Genomic DNA, 13,686 nt, shown 5'->3' with positions numbered 1-13,686 from the left:
ACTGCACTCCAGCCTGGGCGACAGAGCAAGATGCTGTCTCAAAAAAAAAAAAAAAAAAAAACACTCAAGCCGCCCCAGCAGAATGGGACTTGCACCTTCTCAGCTAAAGGGCCAGGGCCCCAGCAGGACACAGCTGGGCCAGTGCAGGCCCCAGAACAGCTCTGCTGGGCCTGAGCACAGGGCTGGCTGCCAGGCTGGCTGCCCTTTCCCACAGCACCTGTTTGGGCAGGCCTGGCGGCCTGCTGAAGGGTCATGTTCAGGCCTTTCTGGGGCCCCAAATTTAGAGAATGTTCCTGAATGAGCAGCTTGTACCTGCCTCACTGCTGTGGGCTACAGCCCTTTCAAATGTGGCAGGACCCTCGGGGCAAGGCCTGTCACCTGATCCTCTGCCCCTCTGTTCACTGCTGTTGGTTTTTCTCCCTCCACCTGCCTTTCTCTTTTCAGGTCCTCACCCCAAACCTCCTCTTTGCTGTCCCCTCACAGATACCCTCTCAGAATCTGTCCTTCCTATTCCTGCTGCTCTGGGCAACGTCCCCGCAGCTGTGGGGATGCGGAGGCAGGGGAGGAAGGGGTGGAAGGACGGGGAGAGGGTGCAGCCTCTCCAGCAGCCCCAGAGCCCGGCCCTGGGCCAGCAGAGCACACAGGGACACGGATCCCCACGTCCCACCCATCACTTCACAGAGAGAGGAAGGGCCGTGTCCACAGTCACATGGCCGTGACGAGTGTCCCATCTCCAGTGCCCAGGCAGCCCTCTCCCCACACTGCCCAGTCCTTCCTGCACCCTTCTGCTTCCCTTCAGCATCATCTTCTGGGGCCTCCCCAGACCCCAACTCTTGCCTCTCCCAGAACTCCAAAGAGGGGGTGACCCCTTTCTGAAGGCCCACTCTGCAGAGAGGGGTGTGTGTTACACTCACATGGACACAGGGCAGGATCTCCCTGTCCTGCCCCAAGGACTTTGTTGGGACCCACAGACCCCTCTCTTGGGTCCCGGCACCTGCCACGCTTCCCTTCCCCGAGGTCACCAGTCTTGCAGAGCCCCAGGCCTGGGTGGAGGTGGCCGCAGAGGGAACCAGCAGCCTCCTCTGTCCTGATTCTCCCCAGGTTGTCATTAACCCCAACTACGAGGTTGCAGAATCCGATTACTCCAACAACATCATGAAGTGCAGGAGCCGCTACGACGGCCACCGTATCTGGATGTACAACTGCCACATAGGTAAGGCCCGGGCCACCCTGCTCCAGGAAGCATGCGGGAGCTGCCCTACTTTCTCAAGGACCCAGAGTCAGCTTCCTAATTTGGGTAAAGAGCTTGGGGAATGCAGCCAGCACCACATTTCCACATTCAGGACGGAAGCCACAGACACACAGGCCTGGATGGAGACTGAGTTTTTACAGCCAGCTCCAGCCACGGAGAGAGGGTGGTACAGGCCCCGGTCTGGCCCAGCGCAGACCCCAAGGCTATTTAAGGGTTAGAGCGGAGGCCACTGGCTCATTTTGCATGTGACCTCAAAAATGTGGGCGTCAGCAATTTGTGGATGCTGCCTATCAGATTTTTCTGTCAAAAGCTGGAAGCTGGCAAACCACCGTTATTTCTAGTCTCCAGTAAAGACGGCTTTTCCTTGGATGATGTGATTTGGGGAACAAAAAGGGAGGGCAGAGCTTTTTCCTCTGCAAGAATAGTCATGGACCTCACTCTTGGCAAGGTTAAAATTAAAGGCGCTATTTTTATCTACTCGTTCAATCAACTTTGACAGAGCACCTGCTGTGTCCCCAGCCCTAGAGATGGCCAGCACCTGGGACCTGTGCTTGTGAGGTCGCACAGAGGGGGTCCCAGCAGAGCCCCTGAGGCCCACTCCCCCAGCTCAGGGTCAGGCAAGGCCTGAGCATCTCATGTGCCCACTCTGTTTCCCCAATTCTCGCTCTCAGGTGGTTCCTTCAGCGAAGAGACAGAAAAGAAATTTGAGCACTTCAGCGGGCTCTTAAACAACCAGCTCTCCCCGCAGTAAAGGCGGCTGCGTGGTCACCTCCTGTCTTCAGGCCACACCACATCTTCCCTGGGACTTCCCCCACAAGTGAGTCTGAATGAACGCCACGTGCCCTCGCCCAGCCTGGCCCCCACCCCATCCAGACCCTACAGCCATGTCCAAGCTCAGGAGGAAGGGGATGCTCCCGTCATTCACCAGGGGCTGCTGCCTGACCCTTGGGGCCTGAGAAGGGCTTGGAGGCTGCAGTTTGTCCACAGCGCTGCAGGAGCAGCACCAAGAGCCAACCTTGCCCAGGACGAGGCCCACAGACAGGTTGTCACCAGCTTGTCCCATCCAAGCCACCAGGCTCACCACAGACACAATGGGGCCACACTCTTCTCCAGTGACACGTGGACAAATGCAGTCTCATCACCTCCCAAGAGAAGGTCAGGCCGAATCCCATTTCTCCTCCTCTTAGGTCATTTTCAGCAAACTTGAATATCTAGACCTCTCTGCCCAGGAAACCAGCGCCCTCTACTCTAGTCTACTATAGGCACATAGATAATGCTGCCACGTGGTGTCTGACTCGGTGAGCCCGGACTTGGTGCTTCTCTCTCCACCTGTCCCCCTTATTTTTCAAGATACTATATTATATTATATTTTCACAGACTTTCGAAATACAAATTTAGTGGTATTTAATATCGGACATCTGGGCCTTTGGAAGTACAGCTCTAAGGAAAAACCAGCCCACCTGTGTAAGTGACTCATCTTCCTATTGTTCCAATTCTGTGGGTTTTTGATTCAACGGTGCTATAACCAGGGTCCTGGGTGACAGGGAGGCTCACCGAACACCATGTGTCATCACAGACACTTACACATACTTGAACTTGGAATAAAAGATTTATGATACGTGTCTATGTTTCCTTTAACCCACAGCACGTGGGTCCTGAGCAGTGGGCTTCCTATGTTCAGTGGCCAGAAGCAGAACTTCGGACACATTTGTGCTTTCCTGCAGTGGACATGGGTCCCCAGATCCCCTCCAGCCCAGCGTGGCCACCAGGGGCCTCCTTCAATAGGCTCTAAAAGGGGCAGCTCCTGCCCTCTGGGAGAAGCAGTCCAAGGAGACCGCAAAAAGCCACAGAACAGGAATCATAACCTTTCTTGAGCTCCTATGCAGGAGGTATAGGAGTTGCGCTAGGGCCGGATGGAAAGTCTAGATTTAGACAGCCACAAGGCAGCTTCTCAAAGGAGGAAGACATCGTTTCACAGGACAGGGGCTCCCAGCTCTTCCTGGTGGCAGTGGGGGAGGCTGGTTCCAGCCAGCCACTCACCCAGACACAGGGGCTCCTCCTTGTGTCAATAGCATGCGAGGGCCCGGCAAACCAGAGGGCAGGTAGGACCACGTTGGCACCAGCCACCCAAACCACAGTCGATGAGGGCATCAGCGTGCATTCGGATCTTACCTCTTGGCTTTGTTCACGTTTCCTTCTGCAAGAACCGGCACTGACCAGTAACACCAGGACCAGCCCTGGGGTCCCAGAACTGTCTCGCAGCACAGGCCAGCAGGCTGGATACGTGAACTGCTGAAGGAGTGTGGGCAGGTGCTACACGGCAGGTGAACCCAGCGCCCAAAACCAGGCAGGCGGTGCACAGAGGCCCTGCAGGCCTAGGGGGGATCCTCCCGGCCAGGCTCCTCCAGTGACCTTCCTTCAGCAGCTGCAGGCCTCCACTGCAAGGTGGAACAGCACCCCCTAGCGTCCCCCGCAGACCCCATTTCAAAGCAATCACATTAGAACAATGTGAATTTTTATTTTTTCTCCATTTCTGGGACTAAATTGAACTAAAGCCCACCTTGCCTCATGATGAAGCCTGAGGGTGGCGTGGGGCTGCTCCGGCATCTGTGAAGGCTTATGGTGTTGGGGCGCCAGCTACGTCGGGGTGCAGATCCAGGCCAGCTGAGTCTCCAGGCCTCAGGGTGGCAGCGGACCCTGGACAGCAGGCCGCTCTTTCTTTTTGTGTTGGAGTCCCAGGGCCCGGGCCACTAGCCTCCGGGCCACGGTCACATTTGTCTGTGGCCTCTCCTTCATCAGATGCAGGAGTTCTAGAAGGAAAGCCCAAGGTGGGGACGTGAATACAAGGCTGTGGCTGCCTCTCCCCCAGCAACACAGCAAGCCATAGAGGCCATCGGAGCTAGCCTCTCATGTGATATGTGGGGCCTGGGCCCAGGTGTGCCCGTGGCATGGCCCAGTGCTCACGAGGGGGGCCCACTTAGGGATCCCAGTCCCCCAAGGGATGCTGAGCCAAACCTGTCACCTCTCCATGCCCTTGTTTCTCGTGTCTACACTCAGGGGGCTGATGGGTCCATCCTGCACACCTCCCTGCTTTTTAGGGTCCTTTGGGAGGAATGTCAAGTCAGGATAGGACACCCAGAGCTCGCAGACCTACAGACAGGATATTGTTCCAAGAAACCCGGGACCATGTAGTCTACGTAACCAACCGTGAGAGCACAGCCAGCCTCGGCAGACGTCTTGCAGGCCCGTTTTACTAGTCGCTACTTTGAAGTCATGGAAAACTCATGTCTAAAATCTCCCACCATGGTTTCTGGAAGGAGGAGGGGAAAGGGAGGCACCAATGGTTATCTGGTACCTTCTATGTGCCCTCCTCAGAGCTCCAGGCAGGAATGCCATGCTCTCATTCAGTCCTCCAGGCTACCCTGCACAGTCTGCTTATTTTACAGAAAAAACCAACTCACACACTGAGTGACTTCCTCAAGGCTGAGTGAAGTAACTGACAGAGCCAGGATCACACCCAGAGTGGACCCCAAAGCCCAGGCCCTTCCCAGCCCTGTGGATATGGTGTCCAGGGCCCTCCAGAAGAAAGACCAAGGTTTTCCCTGCATGGTGCCCAGAAGAGGGTGTGAGCAGGAGGCCTCCCTGCATGGTGGCTGGCAGATGCCACTCCCCAAGGGAGACCCCCGCCCTAGACACCCCCAGGCCTGCTAGGGAGGGGGAACACAGCCCCACTGGCTACTACAGCCCAGGGCTCCCAAAAAGCAGAGAAATCAAGAGGTAAGAATGAACAGAGGGGAAGACCTGCCCAACCCAGGCACACACGCACAGCCTCCCCATCCAGGGACATCGCTTTCTTACTTGGCCTCTGCAAGGCTTTGAGCTTTGACTGCTTGGTTCCCTGTGTGAGAGGCCGGATCTTGAGCACCGAGAACTCCCGGGTCAAGGCTTCAGCAGCTGCAGAGAGAAAGCAGATGTGGAGCCATGCTCTCCTCCTCAGGACACCGAGGTACACCAATCACCCTGAATCCATGCAGCCATGTCATGCACCTGTGCAAAGTTCAGTGCAGGGCTGCTCCCACACTGCCCTGGATGGGCAAGAGATGACTGCCACCTGCTTGCCTCATTCCCCAGAGCCCCCACAGGCCTGCACAGCGTCCTGGATGGGCAAGAGGTGACTGCCACCTGCTTGCCTCATTCCCCAGAGCCCCACAGGCCTGCACAGGGACACCTGCACTCAGAGGACGCTCCTACCCCAAGCTGGTCGGGGAGCACGGTGAGGCTGTGATTCTGACATCAGAAGAGGCAGGCTCTCAGCTCCCCAAGCCCCAGGGCTCAACAGAGCCTCTCCCCCTCTTTTTTTTTTTTTTTTTGGAGACAGAGTCTTGCTAGAGTGCAGTGGTGAGATCTCAGCTCACTGCAACTGCTGCCTCCCAGATTCAAGTGATTCTCCTGCCTCAGCCTCCTGAGTAGCTGGGACTACAGGGACACGCCACCATGCCCTGCTTATGTTTGTATTTTTAGGAGAGATGGGGTTTCACCATGTTGGCCAGGATGGTCTCGATCTCCTGACCTCATGATCCACACGCCTTGGCCTCCCAAAGTGCTGGGATTACAGGCGTGAGCCACCGCGCCCGGCGCCTCTCCCCCTTTCACCACTCAAGACCCTTCAGGAAACATGCATTCACTGCCCTGAGTCACGCCTGGCCCTGCAGCACCCCAGCTATTTACAGAGTAGAGCAGAGCAGAGCTGGGAGAGGCTTCAGGTCCAAGCTGCCCGCTGTTTGACAGAAGAGGAAACTGAGCCCAGGGAACCTGCTCCCGCCATAGGCTGTGGAGGAGACCAAAATGCCATGGCCAACCTCAGCCAGAGCTCATTCCTGTCACAGCACAGGGCCGCCCTTGGCCTTGCTCCCTGCCTTCCTTTCCGCAATCTCCCTCTCTGGGGTTTGAGACCCCACGCTGCCCCGTTCCCTCCCTAAACACTGCCCCCTCCCTCCTGAGGACTGGCCCCACCAGCAATAACGCTCCCAGCCCACAACTTGGGTGTTCAGAAGGCTGTTTCTGGGAAGCCCAGTGAAAGGGGTGTGGTGAGGGTAACTACAAATTACACCAAACGTAAGCACAGTGGGTGGCAAGGCAGTGCAGGCAAGTGGCTGAGGGGAAGTGGAGCACCGGAGTCATGGGGAGGTGCCGTGGCGCTCCCAGCTGTGACACTGAGAGGCTGTGTAACCTGGAGTACACACCCACACTCTGGGAGCCTCAGGTCTCCCCAGGTGCACAATGCAGTAACCTGACCACATCTTTTTTTGTTTGTTTTTTTTGAGATGGAGTTTCGCTTTTGTTGCCCAGGCTGGAGTGCAGTGGCGCAATCTCGGCTCACCGCAACCTCTGCCTCGCAGATTCAAGCGATTCTCCTGTGTCAACCTCCTGAGTGGCTGGGATTACAGGCATGAGCCACCATACCCAGCTAATTTTCTATTTTTAGTAGAGACAGTTTCTCCATGTTGGTCAGGCTGGTCTCGAACTCCCGATCTCAGGTGATCTGCCTGCCTCAGCCTCCCAAAGTGCTGGGATTACAGGCGTGAGCCACCATGCTTGGCTCTGACCTACATCCTGAGGCTGAAGTGAAAATCGAGTAAGAATGTATCTATTTGAACCATATGAAATTGCCAGAATTCGAATGCTTTTGGCCCATTAAAGCAGCACTGTCCTGTGGTTTCATTTAATACAGGGACATCCACTGGGCTGGCCCATGGCCCTTCCTCAGCAAAGGTGACCTGAATCTGATGCCTTTTCATAGAAAGCACTAACACGACAGGAAGACCTTCTTCATGAAGACACATAACTATGGGCCAGAGACCGCCCAGCTCCCCCTGTGTTTTAGGCTGGGAACAGAACCCCAAGAGCCACTGGCCCAGCTGAGCCTGCACCCAGGAGATGGGTGGCCTCCACCCAGGGAACCAAGATCCTCCCTCTCAGTGGGGGTCTGAGCGAGGGCCGGGCCCACCGGGGGTGCCTTACCTGAGGCCAGGCAGGGAAAGATGCCGAGTGCATGAGTGTCATCCACCCACTGAATCCTGAACCCCTTCTCTCTGCGGGGAGAAAGGAGACAGCACATTCAGGAGAGCAAGCAGTCAAACTCCTCCTCTTCCAATCCTGCGGCCGCGCTCCCTGACCCCCAGCCCACAGATGCCGTGAGCCTCAGGCAACAGCCCATCTCCTTGGGGACGGAGACCACCATTTGCACCAAACTTCCTCTGACGCCCATATGGGCAGCTTCAGAAAGACAAACGTCACTCCTGCCAGTATGTTAGGCAGGTCACCAGTTTCTAGAACTAAAGAAGCCAAGACTCAAAGAGCTTATACGGCATGACCCCAAGGAGGAAAAGGCTCCTCTCGGGCCTGTCACAGCCAGGCCAATGCCATGGGGTCTGAGGCTGGGGCCAAAGGGGTTTCTGAGGTGGGGGAGAGGCGTAGGACCGCAAACCAGCAGGCCCAACATGCTCCTGTGGGCTTTCTTCCTACTGCCCAGGACAGTGCCACCACAGTGCCACCTACCCTGCAGCCTGTGAGAGGCCTAAGGCACTGTGGCCCCACCCAGCTGAGGAAGGCACGGGGCCCCAGCCTGGCTATAATCAAGGTACAGAACAGAAGAACAGAATGTGCTGCCCCTAGCCGCCCCTTCGGCTCTCCTCCCACTCACAGGCAGAGCACAGGACAAGGCTTTTGGGAAGCAGAGTTAGCAAGGAGCGCCATGCAGAAAGGAGTTTCTAAAGGCCTAGGCAGAGCCGGGCACGTTGGTGCATGCCTGTAGTCCCAGCTGCTTGGGAGGCCAAGGTGGAAGGATCACTTGAGTCAGAGGTTGAGGCTGCAGTGAGCTACGATTGCACCGCTGCACTCCTGCCTGGGCGGAAGAGCAGATCCTGTCTCAAAAAAGAGAAGAGGAGGCCAGGCAGGGTGGCTCACGCCTGTAATCCCAGCACTTTGGGAGGCCAAGCCGGGCGGATCACGAGGTCAGAAGTTTGAGACCAGCCTGACCAAGGTGGTGAAACCCCGACTCTACTAAAAATAAAAAAAACTAGCCAGGTGTGGTAGCACACACCTGTAATCCCAGCTACTCAGAAGGCTGAGGCAGAGGAATCGCTTGAACCCGGGAGGCAGAGGCTGCAGTGAGCCGAGATCATGCCCCTGCACTCCAGCCTGGGCGACAAGAGCAAAACTCCGTTTAAAAAAAAAAAAAAAAGACAAAGCAAGACTGGGCAGGAACCAAGAAGGGGAAGGGAAGATGGGAAATAAGAATAAAAAGGAAAAGAAAAAAGAAAGCAAGCCGGGATCTAAGGGCCTGTGGCGAAGCTGAGGAAGAGGGAAGTCCTGTCTCTCAGTACTGCCTCTGGCCACCATCCCGACCTCCACTCTGCCCCACCAGGCAGCTCAGTGCACCCTGCAAACAGTTCCCACGTGGAGCTGGCCCGCAGCCTGCTGGAGACCCACTGAGCAGCCGCTGGGAGGCAGGAAAGGGGAGGAGAGTGGGCTGCCTCGTCCCTCGAGGCTGAGGGAGGGCATGTGGGGTCCTGGCAGGCGTGTGGCCACGCAGGGGGATCAGCCCAGGTCTAGGGCCTCCAGAGTGTGTCTACAACCCACAGATCAGAGCTCCCTTTCCCAGGGATGGCCAGCAGGGCAAACTGCCCAGGAATACAGAACCCAGGCCACACACCCACTTCTCTCTTTGTGAAGGATTAGGCACTGGGGGCGGGGCAGGCAAGCACCCCCAACTACAAACAGGTGTCCTAGCTCCTCTCTGAAGGCAGCACCTCCCTCGCCACCACTCACTGGAACTCAGAAAACGTTGCCAGCAGGTCCTCCGTCTTGAGCGCTGGTTCAAAGTCATAGATCTCTACCACGTGGGCCAGGTCCTTCTCTCCAGGCAGTTCCTCCACAAAGCAGGACGTGTCCACGTGTATCTTCTCTATCTGAATCTCCTTCTTCGTCAGGTTGTCTGTGATCTAGGAGAGACCGGACCCTTTAGCAAGGGGAGCCTGGACATGCGCTGAGAGCTCTGCGGGGAGAAGGGGCCCACCTGGCAAAAGTCGGGGCGAAACAGCAGCAGGCAGGCTGGGCTGGAAGGTCAAGAAGCGTGGGCTTTAGGGGAGGGTGCTTACTTGTATGGAGTCCCCACTAAATGACTGGCACTGACACACATAACGTTCCAGAGAATCCTGAGAACTATATTCTAGAAACCTGCTTTAGAGATGGGGAAACCAAAGCCCCAAGAGTTAAGTAATTTCTCCCCAAAATTGCAAAGTCAGTCAGAGGCAGAGCTGGGCGAGTCCAAGACCTTTCCCTCCCCTACTAGTGATGTGATTGATACTTCACAGGGCTGTGGTCGGCATTCTTTATTTATAAAATAGCGATAAAAGATGCCACCCTCCCACCAGAACCCACAGCCAGTCTCAGGGGCAGACACATGGTTCCAAGGAAACAAGATTTGTAAGATAAAACTTCAGGCTAAAGAGTAATTTCCATGACTGGCATCCAAAACACATGACGAAGCACGTGTACACAGTCCCCTCCACAGCCCAGTGAGGCCTGTATTACCATCTGGTCACACAGAGTCCCCTCCGTGACCCAGTGAGGGCTTATCATCTGGTTTTATCTTCAGATGAGGAAACTGACTCAGCAAAACAATATAACTTGCCCAGGGTCAAGCATCTCCTAGATGGCTGGGCTGGGGCCCAAATCTACACCTCCTCTCCTGTGTTCCCTAAGGAATCCCTGTCACCCAACACCCAGCCCTGCCTCCCCTTGCACATCCCCTGCCCTCCACCCATAACCCTTGGTCCCCATCCACCCACGGCCACACCCACCTCACCTCCGCCCTCCCTTTCCGGGCTCAAGAGCCTCATCACCTCCTGCAGCAGCTCACTGTAATCGTCCTCCGAGCAGCTGCTGGGGCCGTCCTCTTCCATCTCCTCTTCGTCCTCTTCCTCCTCTGCCACCAGCCTCTTCTCCAGTGGACTCTCCTTCCCCTCTTCCAGGTCCAGCTGCAGGCCGGACTCAAGTTGTGTGGCCGTCTCCGCCCTATCTCCCTTCCCTGACTGACTCTCAGGCTCCGGGGGCTCAGGGCCAAGAGGGTCAGGCAGCGGCTCATTCTCACACCTTTGTCCTGGGTCCTTTAGGTCCTCTGTTCCCTGAGTCGTCAGCACAGGGAGTCCCTGATCAGAGTTGGGGTCTCCAGCACCAACATCTCCAGGCTCTTCTGGGTCCTTGCCAGCTTGGGCCTCTCCCTTGAGCCCCGAGGTAGAGGTCAGCACCCCTTCTTCCTGCCTGCGCAGCACCCGGGGCACATACAAAGGCTGGTCTGGTTTGCGTCCACGATGCCACCGGCCAGCCCGGGCACCTCGGGGCCCTGCAGCTGCTCCTTGGTTTGAGGTGGGCCGAGGACCGTGGTACTTGCTGGGGTAGGAGGCAGCAGGGCGGCAGGAGCCAGAGAGGCCATCTGAACTGGGTACCCTGGAGCAGGAACGGGAGGAGGTCATCAGAGTGTGTAGGGGCCCAAAGGAAAATGATTTACTGGAGCCACCTGTCATTCAGGAGTGACATTCAGTTCAGCATTAGGTGAAAACCACAGCCAAAATAACTTCGAAAATCCCGTAGGAAGACATCATGGTGGAGGGCTGTCACTTTTTTTTTTTTTTTTTTGAGACTGAGTCTCACTCTATTACCCAGGCACTGGAGTGCAGTGGAGCGATCTCGGCTCACTGCAACCTCCGCCTCCCAGGTTCAAGCAATTCCCTGCCTCAGCCTCCTGAGTAGCTGGAATTATAGGCACCTGCCACCACACCTGAATAATTTTTGTATTTTTAATAGAGGTGGGGTTTCAACATCTTAGCCAGGCTGGTCTTCAACTCCTGACCTCATGATCCACCTGCTTCGGCCTTCCAAAGTGCTGGGATTACAGGCGTGAGCTGTCACTTTTAAACAAGTCCAGCACAGCCAGCTCACCCTCTAGTGCTGTGATTCAAATTAGAGATCAGTCCGTCTTCAATTACACACCAGGGGAGGTAAGCGCTTGCATTTAGGAATGATGCTATCAGAAAAACATGTAACTTCAAACACCAGCATCACAGTCATTGCAGTAAGATGCCCACTGTGAGATGCACATCAGAACAGAGGGGACCCAAGCCCGGCAGGGGCTTTTCTGCTCTCTGCAGGGCACAAGCTAACTGAGAGGAATGCTGGGGAGGCCCCCCTCCCCTCCTCAAACAGATCTCTCTCTCTCTTTCCTTTCTCTCTTTTGGCCCAACCATATAGCTGATTTTGCCAAGTGAATTCCACAAACTGCATGTCTGCCCCACTGTTGATGCAAAAAGCAGCACTGGCTGAGCGGCTGCAGCTAGGAATGGCAGCTGCCGGGGGTCCCAGCCCTAGCTCCACCCAGCCCTGCCCTTCCAAAGGCTGACCAGCTGGTCAGCCACCCACATACCCCCCGCTGCAGGCACTCCAAGGTGGGAGGCTACACACCTGATGTCTTGGTGACAGATGACCGTCCTCCTCTTCCAGCCCTCCCCAACGGAGAAGCTGCTCAAGAGATCAAAATTCTCTGCTGTTCTATGGATCAGGTACCGGAGGCGACTGGAGAGTGGAGGGAAAAGAAGAACCCTGGGAAGGGACAGGAATAAGTGCTGAGCAGGGATCCAGGGCCAGACCCTGGGGCCTGACCCATACCAGGTCCACTCCCAGATACACTGGGCTCCCTTCTGCCCCATGGGTCCCAGGCGGACTGAAAGGATCTGAGCATAGAGAGAGGTGATCGCAGGGACCCACAGGGCCCATCCCCATCCCTTTGCCAGGCCCCTTCAGTCTCCGGGTGATGCTCAGAATTACAGAGGCAGCTGGCGTTATGGAGACTAAAGGCCAAGGTCAGAGCCAGCGGCCAGGCACCACATGGGGGAGGGGACACAGGCGGCTTGGGAACTCTGCCTTTCTCAGCAAGGGGGCACCCTCGCCCCGAACACCAGCCTACTTCGACAGTTCCTTCTGCAGCAGAAAGCGGTCCAGCTCCTCCTGGATCCGGTGGACGAAGTCATTTTCGGCTGAGGAGAGGAAGACACCGTCCAAGCAGAGAAGGGCCAGGGTGACCGGTGGGAGAGCCTGTAGGGGAGACGCGCAGGGCCGGAGATCAGAGCACAGACCCCGGGATCACCCGCGACCCCGCAAAGCCGGCACCGCAAGAGCCTTAGAAACCCTCTGGTCCAAGGCCCGGCTGCGGGGAAGTGATGCCAGGGACCCCCGGCAAGTCCGGGCTTAGGGGAGCGGTCTCCTGGCTGCTGCCAAGGCTCATCCGCCTGCCGTCGGATGCTGAAGGTGGCCCCGCACCCTGAGCTGCGCTCCTTCTCAGGGATCACAGGGGCGTGCTCCAAGCGGCCCAGCTGCCCCTTCCCATCCCGGGGGCCGAGGCTATCGCACCCCAGTCCCGCCGCACTCACCGCAGCCTCTCCGCGCGTGGCCGCAGCCCTTGGCGTCCCCACGGGCCTGCGCGCCCGAGCGCCCCAGAGAGGCCCCGGCCGCTGCGGGGACGCAGCGCCACCGCGCGGCCGGGGGGAGGTAGCGCCAGGAACGGGAGGGGCGTGTTCTTGCTACCTATTGGGAGGGGGCGCACCTGCCACTAACACAAACCGCTTTTCCCAGAGCGACACGACTAGCCTTCATATTGATGGCAAAACCGAGCCCCAGAAAGGTGAAATAATTTTACCCAACTTGCACAGATACTACATTCCAGAGTCTTACTTGGAGCAAAGATGGGTCTGATTCCAAGACGGCCTCTTTTATTTTCCCCTCAATTTTGGCACAGTCTTCTAGGATCAATTAAGTTCAAGAGACACTTTTGTTCTGCCCAAATTTTTCAGCAAAGTGGCTGCACCTCCCTGAAATGGAGGAACTAACCCAAAACCCAGAGAGCAAGCCATGTCCCCACCTTTCTAGAGCTGGGTGTGTTCTTGAGGGTGTTCAACAAATTCAGACAGATTCAGTAGAAACAAGCTCCAGGGGAACGCTGTCCAGGAATTTAATTTCTACCAAACCCTCTTTGGGAAACTCAGAGGTTAAACAGGAAAACAGGTATCAGTGTCTATGTCTCCATCATGGGTGGAGGTTATCTAGAGATTCCTAGATAAACGGGGAAGAGAATCTACCCACACCTTTGAGTGCAAACAGAAGGGGAGGTTAGAATGGTTCCCATTCGAAGGTGAGTAAATGCAACAAAAGCAGCACAGAGGATGGGAAGAATTTCTACTGTTAAAACAAAAAAGGGGGGAAAGAAGGAGGCTAAGGCAGGAAAATCGCTTGAACTGGGGAGGCGGAGGTTGCAGTTAGCCAAGATCGTGCCACTGCACTCCAGCCTGGGGGACAGAGGGAGGCTCCATGTCGAGAAAGAA

General features: G+C 56.4%; 2 protein-coding genes across 2 annotated transcripts in view; one reads left to right on the top strand and one right to left on the bottom strand.

Annotated features, from left to right (window-relative positions):
• Positions 1-2,870, top strand: part of LOXL2 (lysyl oxidase like 2) — a 93,829-nt gene extending 90,959 nt beyond the window's left edge. Inside the window, exons 13-14 of the mRNA XM_032288535.1 lie at positions 1,102-1,213; positions 1,924-2,870. Of these exons, the coding sequence (XP_032144426.1) occupies positions 1,102-1,213; positions 1,924-2,003 (192 nt within the window). The 3' untranslated portion in view covers positions 2,004-2,870. The remainder of the gene's footprint in view (positions 1-1,101; positions 1,214-1,923) is intronic.
• Positions 2,871-3,745: 875 nt separating this feature from the next.
• R3HCC1 (R3H domain and coiled-coil containing 1) overlaps positions 3,746-13,686 on the bottom strand; it is a 19,042-nt gene continuing 9,101 nt past the window's right edge. Inside the window, exons 4-11 of the mRNA XM_032288026.1 lie at positions 12,739-12,888; positions 12,276-12,403; positions 11,774-11,911; positions 10,117-10,762; positions 9,083-9,255; positions 7,274-7,344; positions 5,111-5,206; positions 3,746-4,062 (exon numbers count right to left, since the gene is read on the bottom strand). Coding sequence (XP_032143917.1) covers positions 3,932-4,062; positions 5,111-5,206; positions 7,274-7,344; positions 9,083-9,255; positions 10,117-10,762; positions 11,774-11,911; positions 12,276-12,403; positions 12,739-12,888 — 1,533 coding nt within the window. The 3' untranslated portion in view covers positions 3,746-3,931. The remainder of the gene's footprint in view (positions 4,063-5,110; positions 5,207-7,273; positions 7,345-9,082; positions 9,256-10,116; positions 10,763-11,773; positions 11,912-12,275; positions 12,404-12,738; positions 12,889-13,686) is intronic.

Source organism: Sapajus apella, unplaced genomic scaffold (assembly GCF_009761245.1).
Source record: "Sapajus apella isolate SASKATOON/1434 unplaced genomic scaffold, GSC_monkey_1.0 scaffold21, whole genome shotgun sequence".
NCBI classification, from domain to species: Eukaryota; Metazoa; Chordata; class Mammalia; order Primates; family Cebidae; genus Sapajus; species Sapajus apella.
This window is presented reverse-complemented; position numbering and strand designations above follow the sequence as displayed.